The sequence below is a fragment of the Harpia harpyja genome, chromosome 22 (genome assembly GCF_026419915.1).
Source record: "Harpia harpyja isolate bHarHar1 chromosome 22, bHarHar1 primary haplotype, whole genome shotgun sequence".
In the NCBI taxonomy this organism is placed as follows: Eukaryota; Metazoa; Chordata; class Aves; order Accipitriformes; family Accipitridae; genus Harpia; species Harpia harpyja.
In genome coordinates, this window is record NC_068961.1 from 11139988 (window position 1) to 11164052 (window position 24065).

Here is a 24065-nt window from a genome sequence, read left to right on the forward strand (position 1 = left end):
TGTGGGGTTTCAGTTTTTTGATGGGGGAGCGCTGAAGTGGTAATGATACCTGTGGGCCTATGGAATACGGAGCAAAGCCTGCAAATATGCAGATTACCTCCCAGGATTATCAATGTCTTGGATATTCAATACTTCTAAACCTGCAGGCCTCCCTTTCTGTCTGGGCTTGGGGCAGTGGGAGAACTGCACTCCCAGTTGCCTACATAGAGCTGTAGGGCAGATGTCTCTAGTCCTGCATGCTGATGTGAAAAGGCTGATAGCACTTCATAGATCACCCAAGTGCCTACTGCCTACAGTTTGAGCTCTTCCTGGCTTTTGCATTTCTGGGGGTGTTGTCTTGTGTAAGTGCTGGAATCCACTCTGTGGCTCTAAGCTGCATTTCAGTACTTTACATAGATGCAATGTAGATGAACTCATGCTGTGAATTCAACTCTCCTTAGGATATATTCTGCACCAGCTTATTTGTGCAGAAGCCGCCCTTCACTGCCTCATCTGAGACTCAGCACCATGTGATGAGGACATTGAATGGTCCTACTGCCAAAAGCCCTCCGCCCTGATATTTCTAATACCTCCAATAACCCTTCCCTTCCTAGAATCAGCTGCATAGCAGGTGCTACTGTGATTTGATTTGCACAAAGCTTAGATTGTTTCCGTAGGCCTCTCCATAGATGTATGAAATTAATAACTGTACTGGAAATATCTTCATACGATCATCAGTTTCAATCTAGCTTTGTTCCACATGTGCAGAACTAATGAGTTCAATGCCTCTATTAAGTAAATGAGTGTACGTGCATAACACAGATACAGTAGCAACCTTTGGGCCAAAGATACTAGCTAGAAATGTGCTCACTAACTCAATCACTTAACCTTCCTCTAAGCTTTCCATGTTCACCTATCCATACAGTCGCTCACTTGTGAATTGGTGGTACAGTACGTGGCCAAAGGGGAGGAAACTTACAAGAAGAACCTTGTAGAAAACCCATTTTTTCACCCTTCTGGATATAACTGCACACTGCGCATCAGCTGCAAAACACAAACAGATAAGCAGATAGAGGTTATTGTATTTGTATATGTAACCCATTAAAAGAGGTTAAAAATATATATCCGTTGTCCACCAGTTGCTGAAATGACTGCAGGTATGCCTTTGGAAGCTCTAGTGCGCATTACAGTAAGGGCTAGAAATGTCATGAATTTGTTAGGGGGGTTGTTTGTTGGTTTTTTGTTTGTTTGTTTTTTCATACATTGAAGTATCTTCCTACATTTACAGACAGTTTAACCACACCGTAGAACCTCTGTAACACTGAACCTGTTACTCAATCACACATTTCAATGTTCAAAGTTAATACTTTGGCCTATTGCAGCCTGGATTTGTGTAGAAATGTAGCATGTAGGTTGCCCACTAAAAGCAGCTAGGGACTTTCCTTCATACAACATCATATGGAAATAGTATAATTTACCAATTTGCAAGGGGAAAATAAGATTTGGATGGTATCAGATGCTTCTTCTAATAAGTTGCATAATAAACAAATTTTTTTTATTTGACAAAACTGGGGCAGCAATACACATTGTTCAAACTGGGACTTTGCATAGTCATAAAATTCCATATCTCCAGATGGCATTGAGAGGTCTCACTAGGAAAGCATAATGTGATTCCTGACATGGCTTATGTGCTATATGAAAAAAGAAATTGCTCAGAGAATGAACAATAGCAGCAATGCCAAAGCAGACAGCTTGTATGTTGCTTTCAGTTATGTCATTGTTCACTATTTATCTGGTTGAATATTTATGGAAGAGGTAACTGCTCAAAAAATTCCTTTTATAGAATCATAGAAATGTTGATTAGAATGTGGGTTTTTTGGAGATCATATAGTTCAACCTTGTGCTTGAAGGAGGACTACCACCGACACTAGGTCAGGCTCTGCCCAGCCAGGTCTTGAAAGCCTCTGTGGAGGAAGCTCCCACAGCCCTTCCAGGCAACCCCTTTCTTGCAGCACTGCATTGTGGAAAAGCTGTTCCTCATCTCCAACCTCAGCCTCCCAAGGTGAAACTCATGCCCCCTGCTATATTGTAGCAACACTGAGAAGAGATTGAGAGTTTGGCTCCAGTGTCTTTGTAACTGCCCTTCAAGTGGTTGTAGTTTGCGACTAGAACATCCCTTAGCCTCAGCTCCAAATGAGTTCAGTTCCCTCAACTTCTCACAGTTCATCTGCTCTGGGCCCTGACCATCCTAGCAGCTGCCTAACAGGTCCCCTCTAGTTTCTCAGTATTCCCCCTTGACCTTGTGGGTAGGGACGACATGCCAAAACCCATATATTTAATTACTGCCCTGTAATCACCAGTGCTGAGCACAGGGCAGTAACAAATTCTTTTGATCTGGGGAGCACAGCCATAGCACAGCACGTTATAGAGTTGCATGAGCTGTGATGAGAACACGTTGTTACCTTACATTCAGCCTGGCAATTGCAGCACCCTTCACTGGCTTCTCATGCTGCTCTGCTAGCTGGTTACCAGCCTGTATTGATGCACGGGCTTTGTCTGCTCTTGTAGAGAGAGTTACACTTTTTCTTACTGAACTCCATGAGGTTTCTGCCTGTTTAGTCCTCAGCATAAGTGCCAGGAGCAGACCATTGAATGGTTTATAGTTCACTGAATTTGAAAGATATTCAGAGATATGTTGTCAATTGCATTGTCAGTGTGTACTAATGACAGCATACACATAGTATGAATCCTGTGAGTCTTTGGGTGATTCTGACTTAGAACCTCTGTATAAATCAATTAAGAAGTAATACAGCTTTCATTTACATTTCATCTAGCACGGACACTAGAAAGTAGCGGAGTCGATGGGAGTTTTGCATTTAACTTTTATAGTTGCCATTGTTTTGAGTGGCAAGTTCTATAAAACGATGTTGGTCAAAGCCTTTGACCTGACATTTACCAATTTTTTTCTGGTAGAAAATGCATGAGTATCTTTAAAACAACAGTATTTCATAGTAAAAAATATTGGAAACAGAATGTCTCGGGGTTTGGGAGAGGTAAGGTTTTGGCTGAGTATGAACTTTGCCGATTCAGTTTCTACTGGGTTCTGTAGTGCCTTGATCAACAGTCAGATGTATTCAAATTAGTATTTTTTGATAAAAACTAATCTTTCATTAAAGTATGAATGGTTGCTTTCACTGAGGATGCCTTATGGATGAACTGTCACAGCCTCCACTCCGGTGTCTTAGGCTCTGCTCTTTCATACATTTCAGGTGACCATCACACTAAGCTCTATTGGATTCGATGCTGTTTTCCCTCCTGGTCATTACGTACACAGGACTGTGGTACCAGGGCTGGCACAGCCTGCAGTGCCCTCACTGCTGTGAAGATACTTAGCAGCAATGCTCTGCCCTATCTGACTCAAGCAGTGCTATTTAGGTGTGGAGGGCGAAAAAATGGATGTTAGAGGTGAAAGGATAGCAAAGACTCCTTTGTTTACGTAGGAAGGGCAAAAGTTTGCTTTTTTCCTGATTTGCCTTATTTTTGTGGTCTGGTGGAACTTTGGCTCCTGTCTGATAACTATGAGACCCCAGAAAACTTAGCCGCACCTTATCAAAGGGTACCTTTTCAGCTCTGCTATGATCCATGGTGCTGTTAGACTGACTTGCTCTATAAAAAATAATCCAACTTCTGACAACCTGGAATCTAAGGCCGCTATAGTATGAAAAAATGTGTGTCTACGATGTGCATTGGTTGCACAAACCTAGAGGATGGGCTAATGAAATTCCCCTTGGCCTAGAGTTTACTTACATGAAAAAATCTTTCTTTTAAGGCCAGTTCTGTTGCAGTCTGGAGGAACATATAATAAATGATAATAAAAATAACCAAACATGCAAATTAATAAATAAAAAAAACCCACTGGCACATGTTGCTGCATGTGAAACTTTACCGTATATCAATTATTTTGCATTGCTAATGCAGATACCTTCCATTTATAAACCAACTTTAAAACTGTGAGGTTTTTTTACTATCACTATTAAGTGACAGTGGTCTTCTAATATCAGTCAGTAGGAAAACGTCTATTCTGTTTATTCCTTACTTTCTGGATAGCTCCCTGATGTTCAGCTTTGCTCATTTTCCATCTCACAGACTGATTTTACTTTAACTGAAACTGTCAAGCAGTAATTCAGTTCTTAACTAGATTTGTGGTGGTGAGACAGTGGGTAACATAAAAAGGCAGAACTTATTGGCACGATTCATCATCATTCTTTATTGCACACTCGAGCCTACTGGGCAGGAAATGTTATTAAATTGGAAGACGTATCAGAGCCTTCTGAATTTGTCAGGATGAGCACCTTAAATCTCTGGAAGGGCTGATGTGCTCAACTCACATTCAGTCCCTCTGAATGGGTGCAAGAATATAGATGGTGTTCAAGGTTAAGCTCTGCAAGGGAGAACAGCTGGCATTGTGTTCACACGGTGACAACGGTTTGTGTTAAGGACTAATGTGTAGAAGGCAAATAGTCGTGGCAACAATTATGCTTACCTGTTCTTTTGGGGTGTAGGGCATAACCACATCTACTTGGTTACTGTCTGTCAAACACAAGTGTCAGGGGCTGTTAGAGAAGTCCAGAATCTATGTTTATTTTTGAGTAGACAGGTCAGTACTAGTAACTAGTTCTATTGAAACATAAACAGGGTAAAACATGAATTGTATGTCAAACTAATAAGTGAAAATAATGAAGTTCCTGAAGGGAAAAGAGATTTCTTAGTGCAAGTTTAATGAAATACTACAGAACAATTAGGTGTAATTTTTTTTGTGAAATAAAACTTCTTTTGGAAGAAAATCCCTTGGTGGTAGGAACATACAGAAAATATAAATATAACAAGCTCAGATAGGGAAATCTGTGGGATCATGAGAAATCTGGGAAGTTTCTGCATTTTCTGTAGGCCAGCTGTCAGCTCCAGTGTTACTATGGACTGGAATCCTGAAAAGGAATAGGGATATCACAGTCAGAGTGGGTCAAGACTGGCCATTCTATGGTCATGAATGTACAGAGGCAGGAATTAAATTGCATTTGAAGAGGATAAACCAAGACACTCTTACTTAACAATAAGTGGCTGCTAAAGAAATTATACTTGTAAAAATGCAGAGTATAGTTTTACCAGTAAATTTCATTGTGTAAGCAGATCCAAAGAACTAGCTTTCAGTGTACTGAAAATGTTGGGATTGGGAAAGTTTTGAAACCAAATTTGATTGCAATTTTTAAATTATGAAGTCTTTACATTCAAGCATTTTATGCAAAAGACCCGGCTAATTTCTGGATTTCTCTTTGAATTTTGTAGGATATTCTTCTCACTTTATGTGAGTCCCATGGATAAACCTCAGTCTCAAATCTTTTAATTTACTGGCTGCTCATGCTGATTATTGAAAATATTTTTAAAGACTCTTTTGAAATTCCTTTCAAGAACACCTTATCAGAAAGCTAACACACTGTTCCTCTTCTCTTAGGCAAATTTTCAGATGTCTCTTTCTACTTTGTTAAGCTCTCAACTTCTATAAGAAAATACAACCACCAACATAGGCACACAATACTTGCATTTTCTGATAATGTGTATTTATTTGTATCCAGAAATACAAATGTTGGGATCAAAATACGAATATAAATAGTATTCTAGACGCACAGCCCCACTCTTAACACAAAGTAAACTGAGATGGATGTGGTTGATAAGGGAAAGTCATTGTCTGAGAACTTGAGGAGATGAAGCACACGGGTGTTTGACTTTTCTGGTTAGGTCAGTCTGGGAGATCACTAGGATGGCTATCTAACTTAGAATGACATACTGGTACTAGTGCTACCTGTATTATTCAAGGCACATTGGGCACATAATTGTACTTTCATTTCACTATGACGCCACAAGCTGCACTGCTAGCAAAGAAATCACACACCCCTAAGAAAAACTTAGGAAGGAAGGATAATTAGAAATCTAAAATTTCATTTGTGTTCTATAAGAAAGTTCAATTTGGCACATAGTTGGCAGTTTTTATGTGATTCCTAAAATTGCACTCACTTGAAATTAAAAAAAAAATCCATATGTTGTCAAGCTGGGAAAAAATGTTTTGAGAGCAGTATACTGAGAGTTTAAAACAGGATTATATGAGGTGTTTGATGACTGCCTGTGATAGCCATAGACTGGGCTCAGATTCCCTCCAGCCTAGTGATCCTACTTGTGACAGCCACATGTTGATCCATGATTTATGGTTGGTATTGTATGTGACTGTGGATGACAATAAAGTCACAGGACTCCTAAATGACTACAAAAGAGAGTATGGGGGACTGATACTGTAATCTCTCTGCACAAGGTTTCCTGCTGTTGTTCAGAGGAATGCTTTTTGGTGGAAGCTTATTCTGAAATTTTGTTTCCTTCAGAGCGCTCTGTCTGGCAGTGCCATACTTCCCTGGTCTGCCTGTGAAATACTGTCAGATGCAATTATTTTACCAGCTTTCCATGAGTTCAACAGCAGCTCACATTTTAAGGATCCCATGTGGTCTGTAAGTATGGAATGGACTCTGTAGCATGCTCTGTTCCACATTCATTTGTCAGCAGTTTTTTTAGAATATGTCATCAATATTGTTCTCTTCATCCATTTTCTATTAATGTGCAATTTAGAAATTTTGGCATTTACCTGTCTTAGGCCTCACTTTAAGTACGTAAATCACAAATCTAACTTTAAGTACTTAAGTTACAAATCTGCTCTCCACAAGCTTTTGAGCCAGTCAATGGCTAGTCAACCCTGCCAGAATATGATCCAAAGCTCTTCCTGTTTGCTTGTAAGAATATTTTAACTTAACCCCCTCTTCTGGTCAACGATCTTGATTGATGGAGGAAGTTTTTGACTCAGACCTAGAGGCCTTTTCTTTAAAACTTGTAATCATAACACAGTCTCAATAACAAGCCATCACCACCTTCACTGTGGATATTTCATTCTTCGTATTTTGTAATACCTTGTGTCAGTACAGCTTCATCTCTTCCAAGCACTGCCATAGGCTCCAAGAAGGTAAAGAGACATTAGGACATTACTAAGTGCTGTATTAAACACTAAAGGGAGCACCTGGGTTCCCCTATAAGAAGCTCTACAGGCTGGCTTAGGCCTCCAAGTAAAGCTGAGTTACGCGAGTGCTTCCATGATACTAAGCAGGCTGTTGTGGCTCCTCTGTTTAGTGTCATTCATTACCTAGATAAAAAAATACTTGGCAAATAACTCACTGTATCAGTGCCTGGCTTGCCTGGTTCACTCCTTAAGAAAGCCAGTCCAGACATATGAATAAACATAACCATGTGTCTTCTGCTGTCTTACTTTGTCCTTCATAAATAGCAAATGATTAGAAGATCAAAATGCACGTTTTGATATCAAGTAGAGAATTCTCAGGTGTCCCAACTCTGAGGCACTGAACTTCATGATGAATTTTATTGTCTAATTTCACATATATTCTAGAAAAACCCTTGAGGACTCCAGATGCATACAGACACTGACTTGAGGATCCACCACAAAAGAGAAAAAATAAGGGAAAGTAAAGTTTGTAGACAGGAGCACATCAACACAGATCTTGGATATCTCCCTTGAGGAATGTCAGCGGTCACATCCAAGTGCTTGAAGTCAGTCACAATCCAAAGTTATTTAAAGAAACAGCTGCTAGGTAAATTGGATGCTTACAACAATATTTATCCCTAATTCAGGACTTAGTCCTAGACAGGGTTCTAGGGTAGCATATCTCTTTGAGTTATCCACGACAGGTACGGTGTACAAAAATTTGCTGTTTAACTTGTCAAAGCAATGCAGTTCAAACAGGGCTTCTTTTTTCTGTTGAAACATCATTTCACTTTAGATATAAAACATAGGTTTGTTTTTAGCATCTAAAATAGTGACCTAAATGGTGAGGAAAGTAGATTCTCTGTTTGTTTTCCAGAGAAACCATGGATGCCAGGGGAAAAAGTAAAACTATTAAGGCCACTGAGTCTTGAAGTAAGGCCTTCTTTTTTTGCATATATACTAGAACCCTTTAAGAGGAGAATGTGATGAACCTTAAGAAGCTTGTAGGCATATAAATACAGTATAAGACTTATGACAGTATGCTTTTTTTTTTTCCAGTATGTAACTGTAAGTTTCAATGTAAGTTTTCAGTAAGTAAGTTGAGCTGATTTTGTGCTTGCCAATTGTATAGGTGAAGGGAGAGAGGGAGGGAGGATCTAAAATGAATACAGAAAAGAAAAAAAGGGCTCTAAAGGAAAAAGAACCTTACCTTTCAGCTGTGGAAATGCATTACCAATGCATAATTTTTTTTTTTTTTTTGCCTGTTTTAAACAGTCTTCTGGGAAGTGACCTGGATGAGGTAAACATCAGCCTTGAGTTTAGGCTTTGCATCTCTTGGTGGAATTAAGTTGTTGAGTGAAGAAGGAAGGATTCTGCTAAACTGCTGAAATCCCACTGCAGTTTTCTTGCTACTTAGGAATTAAGAAACCTACAGACTGCTTAAAAAAATAAAGAAAAATCAGACAAATTCTCAATGTGTAGTTGAAGTCATCTAGAATATTGGTCACACACTGTGGTGCTTAGGAAGAACTCCAGCAAGGTCATTGTCCCTCTTTCTAACTCTCAGGCCAGGAATAGTATATCCTTCAATATCAAGAAATGCTAACAGCACTAAGCCACACTAATGTAAGAGGCACAAAGATTTCACTGTAAGCAAGAAGAAGAGTATATTGTGAAAAAAATCATCTAATTGCGTGGGCAGTTAAAATTATGCAATATGGCTTGCCTTTTCTTAGTGCTTTATAGAAACCCAGAAGGAGCAGCCAATGGGAAAAGTACAGTCTGTTATGGACAAGTTGCAGTGGGCACTTTTACAGCTTAGAAGGTAACACCGACCCTCCAGATGGTGAGGCTAGTGAAATCTGTCTTAAAATATTGAGTCTTCCTTCCCACAAAATCAGCAGTACAGCAACTATGGTCTTTCCAGAGCTGTCTTGCACCTAGTTGCTTGGAGCAGGACAGAGCCATTTTTCTAGATGTATGGTGAAATTTGGTGTAAAAAGGAGGTAAGCATCCTTTCCCTTCATGAAATTACCAAGTAAGGTGAGTTATGATAAATTCATGCAGCAACATGAGATGCTAGACTCTGAGACACATTACGGCTGCAAGTGTTTGAGGTAGCTCTCCGAGTTATTCAGCAGGATGCCTCCAGTTCCAGAAATATGATTTCCTATCAGCTAAAGGCTCATGTGTCACTGCTGCTCCAGCTGATGAATGTGCAAACCACCAGGTGGATGATTTGGAATTAGCTGTGGGCAGTTGGTGGGAAGAATTGAATAAGAGTAGTGGGACAGAAAACTGCACAGCAATAAAAAATAATTTCTTCCTCCTCTTTTAGCTTCACTACTCATCACTGTCTCTGTGAAGACAGTTGTGGCTTTTTTGATTCTTCCTCTTGTAATTTTTATCGGTTTTATTGGTATGTGCAATATACCAATATACAGTTGAGAGCTGATGAAAGAGAAAATAAACATCTGCAAGAGAAGAACGGTTATTAAAGTGCCTGAGGTGTTTTAATCTACAGCCATACTTCTTGATTAGAAAGTTACATTAAAATTGTGTGGTCTGGACATGGAGACAGCATAAACTGGGTGCAAGTTCTTGTGCACTTATTCTTGGCTGTAAAAGAAGGAGCTGTCAGTATGCTAGGCATCAGGGCCAGAAGAACTGAGAAGACTGAATTAAGCAGACCAGTATTTTTATACATTCTTAATTGCCTTGAAAATGCTGCCCTCAGTGCAGGAAAACACTGTCCATCAACTTCTAACTGAAGGAGGAGAATAAGAGGTTTGACTTTAGATCCTCCTGGGGAAAGTTGGTTATCTAAACAAACCCTCACAATTTTTTCTGTAACTTCAAAAAGGAAGGAATGTAATGTGAAGATACTTGATTTTGTGGTTTTACATACATATCCAAATGCGTTCATTTCACTAGTCATTTGGTTTTGCCTTCCTCTGTTCCCTTCCCTTCCTTGGAAGGGTAAAAAAGAAGTACTAAATAACAAAAAGTAGTAGTTGATTAAATGCAAGTCGTGAACATGAAATTATCTGATAAGAAAATGTTCTAAAATGCTAAAATGTTGTTCTTAAATTTCTCATGGGACAGTGCACAGAAGTGTTAATTTTTTTCAATTTGCGAAGGAAGCAAAAGAATATCTGGAAGTTAATAAGGATATTCTTACTACTACAGAAGGATATGGCACATAGATTTATGGAGACCTATATCTAGGTGTGTAGAATAATTGCATTTTGAATGATGCAGAGCCTAGAAAGCTTATCTTCCTGATCTCTATGGTTTTTCAGTGGCTGCCAGAGCACAGAGCAGTGAAGCAGAGAGACTAAACAAAGCAACTAGGAATAAGCAGAGGAATGCATTCTGGAACCTGTCAGCCTGCAGCCACTCACCTTGCATATAAATCAATTTTTTGCACATAACCCCAGAGTAGAATGTATTACACAGTAGAATATGTCCTCTGCTATCAGTATAAGAGTGGAAGCCAGTAGTGTCTGCAGATTCTTTCTTGGTTAGGTGGAAAAAAGTGGAATTATATGCTTCCAACTTCTGTTTATTAAAGCACTCAGAAAACAGAGGCAATATGAATGGACTTAGCATAATCAGTCTTCCAAGGAAGGATCTGATGGGATTGCATGCTTTTAGCAGGAATGGGTAGCCATGAGCAGAAGTGTAAGAGAAGTATATGCTCATCATCTAAAATGGGAATGTTCCATTTCCACACTTACTCCCAGGACATTCACTCAAGTACGCAATTGCTAGGTAAACCTCACTTTACCTGTTCAAGATCTAATGGTGGAAGGCACCTTCTTGTGCCTCATCTGTCTCAATAGTCCCACCAAAATCAATTGATTGTGCAGAGGGTTTGCAGGATCAGGCCCCTAAAGGATAATTGCTTCCATTCTTTTATATAGGCTTGAAATATTTCTAGTATTCTTGCAAAATATGGCTGAAGGTGGCTGTTAGAGTAGATTAATTCATAATTAGAGAGCAGGATATTCAACTTCAATTCAATCACCTTCTTGCACTGCTGAAAATATATCTCTCACCAAATAAAATCCATACTTCCAAGTGCAGGACACGGAGGTTTACGGAGTAATAGATTTTACAGAGTAATTTGCTACTGAGAGTTAGCAAAAACTTCAGCATGTATTTTGAAATCAGAAGCTTATCATGAGTTTAGAAGATACCAGACTGGGCAGATTTTGCTAAAAATAAGGTTTTGATCCTGCCCCCAAATATTTCTTCTCTGTGCTTCTAATTTGGATTTTGTCAGTCCTTAGAGAAGTTATTCCCCTCCCCCACGTAAACCAAGCTCTGTCTCTGATATTTTAGGCAAGTGAAAAACAGAAGAAAGTATTTTGAATAACTACAGTTAGCTTCTGTGTTAGTAATTTTTTTCGATTAAAAACTCACTGGAAGCACAGAGCAACAGCAATGACAGACAGTGATGTTTCAAAGAACATGACAGCATTTCCTTTCCTTTAGAATTACCATTGCATTAGTTTTTGCCTGTTTGCAGGATTTTCCTTCTGAGGAGAAAAAGAACTGCTCTTCAATCACATCTACTACTCATTTTTTATCAAATACTGTGTGGAAGACACACTCATTTTTTGAGATGATAAAAAAACTATCAGGTCCTCCAGAAGAGAAAAAGAATAGAATTTTGGTTTTAGACATGTTTTACCTTTAATCTTTTGTAACCATTTGTCATCCAAAGGATAGTGAAAAGCCATTGCTATTTAATTTTGAATCTGTTTTGTTTGCTTAATGACAATTACTGAGACAGTCTGTAAAAGATGTAATCTAGTTTAACACTGTAGTTTTTGAAAAAATGGGTAGTTTAAGAATTTAATGGTCAAAAGCTTGAAAAGTACAAAATAGCTTTTTAGGGTAAAATATAGTTGGTAGTTTAGGAAAAAAATGAAAACAAGCTGTTTCTACATGTGGCAACTATTCCATGGTTAATCCAAGTGTGACAACTGAGTTCCCGTAATGCACTATCCAAGTCAAAAGTGTTCAGTCTTCAGCTCAGACTCAGGGAACAACTGCTGTGAGTAAGAACTGCAGTATTTGACTTTATGGAAGGAACAAAAAATGACCTTTGGCACACATGTTTTTTAATTTTGTAAAATAACTTTGAGAGAAAAAATAAGAATGCATGAAAGCACTTTTTAGTAAATTGCAATCTGAAGGAAGTCACATATTCTTAGTGCTATTCATAGGGATTTTTACTCATGGCCTATCAACTATGATCTGCTACAATGACATAAACAAGAAGGAATCATGTCCTGCTTCAAGTAGAGTACTCTAGAAATCAGTGACCATCCTGTGTTTAACCAGTCATAAAAAAGACAGTTAAAAGCTTGAAAAACTGTAGAAGTTATGCCTACAGTTGCCTCAGAGATAGGCAAGTCTTTTATTTATATCAAAATAATAGCTTTCTTATAACTCTGCCTTTTCACCTTAAGTTAAAACCAATATGTGTAGGTAACTGGCTAATTCCATGAATCCCAGACCTTTGCAGAAAGTAACGTCCATGTTTTGATCCCACCAGAGACATTTCTTACTGTCTTTTGGTGGTTTCTGTATAGCAAGGAGATCATCAATGAAATATTTCCAAAACCTGTGGGACATAGCTCAAGCAAGTTTAAATACAAATGAGTGGTTTCATCGGCTTTGGCTTATTCGCCAGTGCCAATGTATGTTGCTCTGAGCCTCAGGGATATGGCAGCATTTTGAAGAAAGTATGGGAATGAAAAACAAAAATGACATATTTAACCTTTGCCTGAACTGTGTATAGCTTCTATGCCAAGGGAGAATAGTAGAGATTCTAATATACAAGAATTATTCATAAACATCGCTTATACTACAAATTCAGCTGAATTTTGTAAGAATCTTTTCCTTAAAATGAATAGCAGTAAGGAGAGAATTCTTCCATGTTTTTCTTTTTCAGGCAATTACATATTAAAATTCTTCATCAGGCTCTGTGATGGTGAAGGTTAATGTGGCCTTTATAATTTGAGATGAAACTGACCATGTCCTTCACTTTTTCTGCACTTTCACCATCCCTCCACAGTGTGAAAACAGCAGTCTTCACCACTACAGGCAACATTTAAAGATAGAGGTATCCAACCCAGTAGACCAGGTTAAACAGCAGGAAGGATGTAGGAAAAAAGACCCTAGAGTAAGAGTCCAGTTCTAAGATGTCTATGTGAATCCGTCCTCTCCTCCATGAGCCTGATTTACACTCTTCGTAACAACAGAAAAAGCTCTGGCAGTCTTTCCCATCCAGACATTCATAGACACACGCATCTTCAAATTCTTGCCAGTACATGGCATTGTTCAATGTGATGACTGTAGTTGGTGGTCTCATATCAAGTACAGAATAATTCTGAGGAGAGAAAAAGAAACCAACAGTTTGATAAGCTTCCATGGATGGTGCAGATCACAATTAATAATCATGGGAAAAAATCACAGGAGCTGAGAATAAGAGGTCAATACTATAGGAATTCTAGATTTAGGGAGCAACTTTCTTTCCCTCAAAAAATGCATTTTCAGATGAACTTCCATAGAGACATTGTGGAGCAGCAAGTTGAATAATTCTAGGTGTATTTTCTACTTGGGTAACTCAAGCATATATTTCCTAGTAATCATTTTTTCACACTTAGGAGTTCACTTGCCTGTCAGAATATTATTTGCAAGTTGCTTTAAACACTGCAGCTACTACATTTAAGAAAGGATTCTGAAAAATAAGGAAGATGTCCCCCCTCCCCATTTAATTACTGAACAATCTCCACTTAGTATAGCTGCATTCACTGCCTCTTTACGATGATTTATAAAAACAGATATGGTCAGCAACAGATAGTGATGATTTCAGTACAGGATTTCAAAATGCCATCCCTAGGCATGTCCCCTTAGTGTTTATCACACTAACTGTGCTCAGAAATAGGACACTCTGGTATCACACATCCTCGCAGTACCACTCACGCCTACAGACCTCTCCTTCTTCAATGTTCTCCTTATTTACACTTTGTCAGCTTTTCTGTCACACCATTTCCTTTTCATGAAAGGTGCTTTCTCACAATAGTCTTCTCCCTCATCAAGCCACCCGTTCCATCCTCACAAATGTCACCTCCTCCACTGGCATCACTAGGAAAGGTCCCATCAGCTTTGCTGCCTGTCTGCACCGCCCCGACAAAGCAGACTCCAGTCCTGTCAGCGTGGTTTTCTCCAACCCGGGGGCCCTTCCGCTCCCTGTGATTGCGCTGAGCACTGCATTTGCCTGCAGAAGCATACTGGGTATGCACTAACAAGCTATTCACACCTCTGCATCGTGCCTGCTTGCATTCTGGAGGCTGGTCTGGGCCCCAGCTTCCACACTTACTATACATAGTACTCAATAGTTCCTGTTGAATGTGCTGGGCCGTATCTGAAAACATTCACTCTGGATGTGAAACACATCAGTGATATGACTGATGTGCCTCAGTGGAAATTTTCCTTTTTCTATTGACTTAATTTTCTTTCTACAAAACCTTTGGTTTGGCACACGATAATATTACCCATGTCATTAAAAATGCTGGTCCCTGAGCTAAGAACCTGACGTGGCATCTCTCTGCTTAGGTGTTGGCATCTCCAATATAGATAACTGCATCTGAACAACTGCCCTATGGTATCTCCAGCCAATTACTTCTAGGACACAAGTCATCTCATCATAAGTAAATGGCTAAGTTCTCTCAGGTGCATTGTGCTGTCGACTGTAAACAGACTGCAGTTTAGAAGGAGATTATTGCAAATCTATTTGTCGTGAATGTCTTTATCTCTGAGATTAGATGACAGAAATTACTCCCTCATGGTCTTCTCTCTCATTTGTAAAGATTCAGGTGGCTGGTTTCAGAGCTTTACAATGTGCTGCCACATGGAAAAAGTCTCAGATTATTGTACAAGCAATCATTTTTTGACTGTAGCACTTTGGGGAGAAAAAAGCTATGACTAAAGTATACATGGAATTTTTCTATACCACTGTGTCACGTATTGTTCATGTATTGCAGGCCTTTATGAAAATTTTCTACTCAGGGACTGAAATTTTCTATGCCTGGCTACAATATTTATGTTAAAAAGAAGAAAGGCTAAGTTAGATCTCTCCAGATGATTTTGGTAAGTGAAGATAAATAAGTGCCCTGGTTCTGCAAAGGAAACTTTCTCATCAATCAATAGTTTGGGTTTTTTTGTTGTTGTTCTGTTATATCATCTATCTGCTCAGGACAGAAGATAGAATAAATGCCCTGATAATACAGAGAGATTAATCTGGTTGCTTTAATCTCTGTCAGCTAGGAGGGGTCCTGAAGTGACTAGATACCTATTTGAAAATCCACCTAAAAGCTTGCTAAAGATTTTACAGATATAAATAAATGAATTATTTTCTATGAAACAGTTAAAGCTCCATATAAGTTTATGACTTAACTTGTGCTTATTACTTTTTTATAAAATGTAATGAGAAGCTGCAGTATTGTATAAAGCAGACACACAAAATTTCGAGGTAAAAATAACACATAATATTCTACACTTGACCCTTCTCCCTCCCAAATCATTTGATAAGTCCTTATAGAAAGAGGCAGCTATGTTCCTCTGCCACAGCCAAAAACAAACTGACCTTTTACAAAAAAGCAAAACAATATTTATAGTGAAGTCATGGTAAAGCATAACATAGCGTTACAGCTTTCTCAGGAATTATTGCAAGTAAATGTCAACTATACATTCATGCCTCCATTGCTCTCATGGAATAAAATAGCTTACTTACCATCACATGACCAAAACTGACATCAGGTAGCTTAAATACAGATAACAAAAGAATTATTGAGAAGAAAACATACTTATTGCTTCATATGCATTTAATGTTCCAAAGCATTCCTTAAAACAAGCCTTTAAATGCATTTGTTCATAAAACACATCATGCTGAGTATACTATATATTCAGCATAACATTCTGTACACTTTAAAACTACATGAAACCTCAGCAGAATGCACACCTAGTTTCCATCCACTTTAAATCTTTATTCAACCCATTACATTTATTTATTTAGCAAACAATAGCTAAGTGAGTATTTGTTCTTGTGTTAATGTAAATCTCATCAATGTTGCATGCTTTTCCTCATCTTCATTCACATGTCTGGAAATACATCCTACTCACAGAGATACTCGTGACTTTTTCATTCAGTCTTTCTATAGGATGGCAATTTTAGTTTGATCATTAGCAAGTTCATTTTGATTGTCTCACACTTTTCTTTTGGTACTCTTTTGCCTTTTGTGTGTAACACATTTTTACAAGAAGCTATTAGAGGTTTAATGGAGTTTTCATTGACTAAGTCTATGGCTTTCTAGGCTTTCTCTAATTCCATATTTGTTTCAGCTTTTCCTTCATTAGTTCTTCATTTAATCATTTTCTATAGCTCTTCATTCAATCCCTTTTTACCTCATGACCTATTATTCCCTGAATTTAGCCTTCTCTCTCTTCAATTTCCTTGTTCACATTTTTCCTATTTGGCTTTGTATTTCTGATTTCAAATGTCCTTATTTCCTCCATTATGCAAAATGGCTTTCAACATCTCCAATTACCAATCTCAAACACATAAGATTTTCCACTGACCTTGAGTGGACAACTCACTTCCCCTTCCCTATGTTTATACTGAAATTTTTCTCCATTATACAGCCCCCTCTCATTCTTGTACTCAATTATGAAGTACACCAGGCAATTCTTCCTGCATGATTGTTTTAACTGATTCTGAATAAACAGCTTTTGTGTGTGTCTGGGTGTTACTCTTGGAAGTGTCTTTTTGGCCAAAAATGCAGCCATGCATAAAACCTTTGTAAGTGACTTCCTCTGTTTTTGCACTTGGGAACAGGGCCCTTTGTCCATAGGGCTAAAACCAAGTGCTGGTTCCCAGTGGAGACATTGAAATCCCGTTTGTAAAGTTCATAAATATTTCTAGACCTGTTAAGCCATGAAATAGCAGATGTATTTGAATACACACTGATGTGCATATATTTGTGTAACAAGCTATGCAATCTGTTTCAGTGGGAGCCCTTTATGACTACCAGCACAGTAACTGGAGGACAAAAGACGCGTAGGCGGGGTTGCTGCCTCATGGTCAGCAAGCCGCTTCTGTTAGAAACGGACCTCACTCAACATGCACATAACTGCTTCTACTGTTACTGCAGCTGTTTTCCATCGGCTTTCAGGGCAGATCACACTATAAACTGGGAAGAGCTCGGAGGAGCAGAGTATCATGGAATTACAGGCTGTCGTTGAATGATTCTCCGCTCTCTGAGCCATGGACATGCTAGAAAAGAAATTTAAATGCTCCCATCTTACCGACTTTTTCTTCTTAGTACAGTTTGGTTTCCTGCAACTTGAGTAGTAGTTGAGGGTTGCATACTCCATCAGAGCAGCAAAGACAAATAGAAAGCATACAGTCACAAACAAATCCATAGCAGTGACATAGGAGACACGGGGTAATGACTTTCTTGCAATGGTACTCAAAGTTGTCATGGTCAATACTGTGGTGATGCCTGCAAAGAGAAACTTGATTTAATTGTATGCAATATCATTTCTCCATGTCGCAGAAGACTCTTTAGAAACAACCATAGAAAACAGAAGTGCAAAGTGTATCCAAATAATTCATTAATTTCATTTGGTAGAAAAAATTAGAAAAAAAAAAAGTAGAAAAAATTATGAAAAATAACTTTGGTAAAGCCAGTGGTATTTTGTAAACACCTCAGCTATTTATATTCGTCTTTGCAAAAGTGACATTCCCATGCCTCTCAGTATGCTTTTCCTCATCTCTTCCTTTTTCTGGTCCCAGTTAGGTTGGAGTTGGGGGTGAGTGAGAAGGAGAGAAAGAAGAAATTTTTGAAGAAAAATATAAACCAGAAAAGATACTAAACCCAGAAAAATAAAAAATAAGAAACCTAGAAAACAATGGAGAAAATACGGTCTTCTTCACAGCAGCACTGCTGTCATGAAAAATCTTGTACTCAAAAAAGAAAAAAAGGGAGGGGGGGAAGAAGAGAAATTTTGCTGCAAAGTTCTGACCATGAATTTTGAAAAAATCTTTTCACACTGCTGCTTTCTTGGGAGTCCTCCACTGCTATTTTCCTTCTCAATAAGGGAAAACAGGCTCTCATGCAAACTTCAGATGTAACCTTAATGGAAATAGCCTTTTTAATTCATACAAAGCATCACATCTTAGACTGATTTAGTAATAATGAATATAATGGGAATTATTTAGTGTGAAATATCCTGAAACAATAAAACCAGTCCTAGAATGAAATCTGTGGGGTGTCAGATATTTGGCTGTTGGTAATTCATATAATTACTCTTCATTCCTGAGGAATAGAAGTCTTTTCATTCCCACTTTGGACTGATGCTTTTAATCATTTGTTATGAACTGCAAGCCTTCTGATAGAAAAAATAAAACTCCTCAATAGCTTAGGAAGAAAAATAAAGCTCTCGCTCAAATAAGTCTCAAGAGAGAACCTGCTCTAAAAACAACATAACGATAAGGTAATCTTTCTTTTTATAGTTAAAGTGATATTTTGCAATGGTACACAGTGTTTGAAATGGCAGGGGATGACTTAAATTATGCCTTATAGTAAAATTACTTCCCACAAACAGCACTCCAGAGACAAATAAGTATCTGTGGATTACTTTTGACTACTTTCTGTTTATGAAGGAATGCCTACCTCTGACTTGTAGCATTTGATAGAAACTACAGCGACTCACAAGAATAACCCTCCTCACTCGAACTGTCATAAAGTCTGGAAGAGCCAGAATGCAGATTATTGCCTGGGCCTCAGCCTTCTTCTACAATGAATAATAACTAATTGTACTCCTTAAATATCCACTATGCAGAAACAAACAAACAAACAAACAACAAAGGTTGCTGAAAAAAACACAACCCAATAATCAGGATGAAGGCAATGCTGATAGGAAGTGGGAAATGTGGACTCTGTGTGTACCTTGGACATCTAAAAGCTATGGGGAAAATATTTCTGCTTCCTGTTATCTATGTCACCTCCCAATATAAGCACATGTGGCTGCCATGATCCAGCAACCTCTCCAGATCCCTCAACATCAGTTCTGTAGCTAGCTGATGCTTTGAAAAAGCTCCAGAGACAAAGCTCATCCTTAGCCATTCATCACAGTAGTCAACTGCAAAGATGCCCAACTGCAAAATGTGTTGACTCACTAGCCTTGATTTGGCCCTTCCTAGCAATAGCTTAATTAGAGTTTTTCTATGACCCTGACTCAGGTCTTGGGAGTCGCTAACTTCAGAAGAACTGCATCCAGACTATGACATAATCTACAATATGAAACAAAGGTCTTTAACACTTTCTAACACACATTTAGATTTCTAACACAAATCTGTCCATTTCAGAGGCACATGTACATGCATCTGCTCTCAGGTATTTTACTACCTTTAAAAAATTCCTCAAAAGCTGTAGTGTTCTTCCAGCACAATATACAGTGTCCTTTTTACATGGACTCAAGGGAAAGTTTTTATTTCCTGCTCATCCTGTGGTAGGATCTCAGGTTACTTTAGGACACTTATTTTATTAAAAGGCTAAAAAGAAATAAAAGGAGAAAAGAAAAAAGCTTGCAATGCTCAAAACCATTTTTTCTGCAAAGGTCTGCAATTTTTCTACTGAGTGCTGTATTGACAATGTAATGTTTTTCCTCTATTTTTACTGAAATGGATGTATAACTTTGTATTATTTGTGACAAGAAGTAGTGTGCAGGTATCTGTAATGATGACCAGCTTCCAAAGTGACTGTGGACAGGAAGGCAAAGAAGTGAAGGAAAAATTACCATTAGCCTCTGTGCTTAAGTGCAGAAGTCCTCAACTCAGCCTGAGTCCTATATCCGCGCCTTAGAGCTGAATGTGAATTGCCTGCCCGAATCATGCTTGAGACTCTGGAAACCTAGAAGCTCTAGGTGAGAACTAAGCAAAACCAGCACAGTAAATCATGTTGTAAATGCCTCACTGATACAGAATCTGGGAGTTTTGGATGGCTCTGGACTAATTTTAGCTGTTTGAAACAAAGTAGGTTCTACTAAATTTATAGACACAGCAATAGTGTAAGATTTATTTTGGTTTTAAGATATTAATAGTGTACGTCCTCAGTCTCTTAGACAACAAGTCACATTTTGCTACCAGAATATAAAACCTTGGGGAAAGAAGAGTTTAGCATTATCACAAGCTATCATAGTTTCTGGATTATCCGTCACATTTCAAATTACAGCCAGGGCATGGGACAAGATTGCTGAGCACATAGATGGAAACGTCCAAAGGTAAAATAAACATATTTTTACTTCTATTATTTATACAAAATATTTTTACGATATGAAATCCAATAGAAAAGCATCATTCTTCATTTAAGATGAAGCTTGGACTTGGATTCCAGCTCACACCATAAACAAGCAATGAGTTTTTGAAATAATAAAAATTTTGTTGAGTGTATCAATTTTACATCTAACACATTGGCACAAATTTTAAAATATTAAAATTAGCCTTATGGGGATACATACAGGGAGCAAAGAGAAAGAAGGTGCGCCAGATAATACAGTTTTGTATTCCTATACATTCACAAGTCAGAATATAGATATGCATATATGAATAAAATGCAGCACCCATTATTTCCAAAGAGAATATCTAGATTACATACCTTTAGCTCATTTTATCTCTCATGCTAACAAAATTAGGTTTGTTGGGTAGTTTCAAATGCAATAAACCTTGCCAGATGAAATTGTTAAGTCTCTCACTTTGAGGAGGCTCGTATGGCAAAGTGAGCTTTGCATCTGTTATTGAAATTCACAGTGCTCATGAACTGTCTATTTCAACACAATTTTAATATCAGCCAAGGACAGCTTTGAAGAAACCTGGCTTCAAAATTTTCAGGTAGACAAGTGTAAGTGGGAGCTTACAAGTTTGTGTATAAATTCCATTTTGTGACATTTATATTCTCTGAGGAAATTCCACACCAAAGATGCTATCTGATAAATCAAAAGGACTGTCTGGGAGATCAAATGATGCAGGGATACATAATGCATGAGAACACTTTAACCTTTAGATCATTGGCCTAAACAGTTATTTAAAAGTATTACTGTGTAAAAGCTGCTTATTGGGCAACTGTATGCGAAGTGAGGTAGCAGGAGGTTCAGTGATAGAAACCCTTTGGTCAGCAAGGCTCATTTTTTCTTATTTTCCAAAGGGTGTGTTGGTGGGCCACTGGAGGAAAGGTGTACTGCTTCTCCCTGTGCTATCACTTATTATAAACTTAATTTCTCCACCTTTCTGGTCTGGCACCTGTTTAGAGCACTGGCTTGGTTTTCTAGTGAATAAGCTTAAAATGGCAAGGAAAGCAATGTTCATTTTTTGTTAAACATCACCTGTATCTTCTTTTACATCAACATGTTGCTGGCCTTGATACCCATTGTATTTTTTTAAACTGCAGTTTGAAGTTGCTCTGTAATAGCTGCCTAGTCCTACTACATATTATACCCATTTTGAAATAGTAGGGGGAAACTGGGATGAAAGCTTCGGTTTAACTTAATTCCCTTCATCTTCAAGGAAAACAACCTATTTTTTTCCAGATCATAACTCTTCTTCAGGCATTTGCTGGCTGCTCTTGACTATGAACATAGGGAGAAAATAATTTTGATCACTAGAGACAAGCAGAAACAGCAGAGAGCCTTTCTTTTTTCTCTTTGAATGGAGGGCAGAATAACCTGGGATCACAAAACACAGTTCTCATCCAACACTCAAATTCTATTTCCAGTTTCCCACTGAGTCTTCAGGTGGCCTGGAGTGAATCACATTGCCACTCTGGGCCTCAGCCCCTCAAAGTGCATGTGAAAAAGGGATTATGATGCCAAGTTTTTAAAGAGCACTTTGATGGCTCCAGACAGTGCTGCTGAAAGGATACTTATGGTCCCATTTTTTCACCCTCACAGCCAAATACCCCGATTACATTTATTTTTTCCAGCACAGAAATAGCTTATTACTTAGCATTATTCAGAAAGCGGTAAATTCTGTCCTTCATGTAATTGTAAGTAGTTGCCAATAGCTTAGGAAATTACTCATTAATTTCAGAGAGTGAAATATTTCCCTGATGCTAGCCCTTTACATTAATGCAGCTATACTTGGAGCAGGTCTGGTGCACCGAGTCTACAATTAATTTCAACTAATTAGCAGGAGAATTTCAGTGGTTTGCCTTTAGCTGTATTACTCAAAATTTCACCATGTGCCACTATCCAAATGTGGATGTGTGCTGCTGCTCAGACAGATTTATAAGTTGTGTTATACAAGCAGACCTACAGTAAACTGGGAACATCTACTTACTGCATCCCAAGTGTCAACAGGCCGTTGCCAATTTTGGAGCAACAGGAGTCTATGCACAAAAAGAGGTGACCCATTATATATTATTTTCTTGTCATTTGACTTTACTTATAAAAAAGTTATGTTTTAGCCCAGAAATTTAATTCTTCATCAGAGTTTTAGGAGTTAGTCATGATAGCCATTGAATATAGCCTTGGAACATCTCATTTTTATGTTCTTACTTCAAATTAATGACCTCAGTATATGAATACATATTTTGTCTGAAGTTCCTGCTGGCTAAGGGGGTGAGGCAGGGAGAGCCACACTGTTGGGACTAGTGATCTAACTTACTTCCGTGTCTAATTAATTGGAAAACGGAGCTGTGTGGTGTGGGGAACCTCCCTCAGGGACAGGGTATGAACACTGCTTACAGAAAATCAGTAATGCAAACTGTTAGATGCCTCTTGTCCCTTTTCTATTATGCATTAAGAAGGATAAGCTAAATGGATGCTGTGTGACTCTGCACACACACAGGGCTTCAGACTCCTATTTAAAAAGATGGAGCATGGTCAATCTTTCCTTATCTCCACTGAGTCACCCAATTTAAGAAGAAAGTAGTTCAGCAGAGAAGTACTCTAAAGACCTGTTGCTCAATTTTCTGGACATCAGAGGCAAGTCTATACAGCCAGGAACAGGCAGTTGTACAGCTGCTCTGTCCTCACCTTTGTATAGTCTTCATGCTGTCCTGGAGGTGGAGGCAGTCACAGAATAACTGTAAGTCTTAGGGTCCATCATGTTGCTGGAGCCACAGTATAAAGGCACTTTGGCACTCACATGAAGGGAGGGAGGACTGAATATTTCTTTCTCGGAAAATAACCTCAGAAAACTGGACCCACATGATGCCACATGACTTATAATGGTCAGAAGTGCTACGCTTGTTAATTTTACTAATCCTGGATCAAATCCAACAGGTTATGGTCTTGTGCTGACCTCACACAAAATGGGTTTAATACAGAATTATCTGTAAAGTGTGAACCAGTGTTGGCTGCTTGCAGTTGTCTTATTACAGGTTCTCTGAGACTTTTCGTTCTATTTATTGATCATGTTCCATAGCTCCACGTCACTGAGCTGCTCTTGGTTTGGAAGGATGCCCCTTGTCACTCACTAAGAATTAAAGCTGATACAACTTCCCCCTAGGAAGATACCTAAGGATTGATAGCAGGAATGGCTGGCATATAGCTTCATTGCTTAAATAAAGCTGTGGCTAGTGAGGGAGCTACACTTAGAGGATATTTTTGGTAACATATTTCTTCTATCATTCAGCTGAAAGTTACTCAGCTATCAAAGCATTAGAAGTTTTGGGAGGAAGAATGTTTGTAACCTGGGCCTTAGTGCACCCTGAATAGATGACTGGATGTTTTTTGCATGAGTGAAGGACTTCGAAAGTGGGGTCAGACTTCTGGACATGTTCAAGAGACTTAGCAGCTAAAATCTCATTCGGAGTGAGTGGACTTCAAAGTCTCTTTAGCACTTCATTTTTCTTTTCCCCTTCAGGGCCTTCAGGGGTTTTATGCTAGAAGCCACAGCACCCTCAAAATTGGTGGTTGC

General features: G+C 38.5%; 1 protein-coding gene across 3 annotated transcripts in view; it reads right to left on the reverse strand.

Annotated features, from left to right (window-relative positions):
• Nucleotides 1–8319: 8319 nt before the first annotated feature.
• The window catches only part of GABRG3 (gamma-aminobutyric acid type A receptor subunit gamma3), a 335488-nt gene continuing 319742 nt past the window's right edge, over nt 8320–24065 (reverse strand). For 2 of the 3 annotated variants that reach the window (XM_052773978.1, XM_052773975.1), the window contains 3 exons: nt 17453–17649; nt 15882–15911; nt 8320–13475 (listed from right to left, as the gene is read on the reverse strand). In XM_052773978.1, the coding sequence (XP_052629938.1) occupies nt 13197–13475; nt 15882–15911; nt 17453–17649 (506 nt within the window). In that variant the 3' untranslated portion in view covers nt 8320–13196. The remainder of the gene's footprint in view (nt 13476–15881; nt 15912–17452; nt 17650–24065) is intronic. The other variant, XM_052773977.1, reaches the window with a different exon arrangement.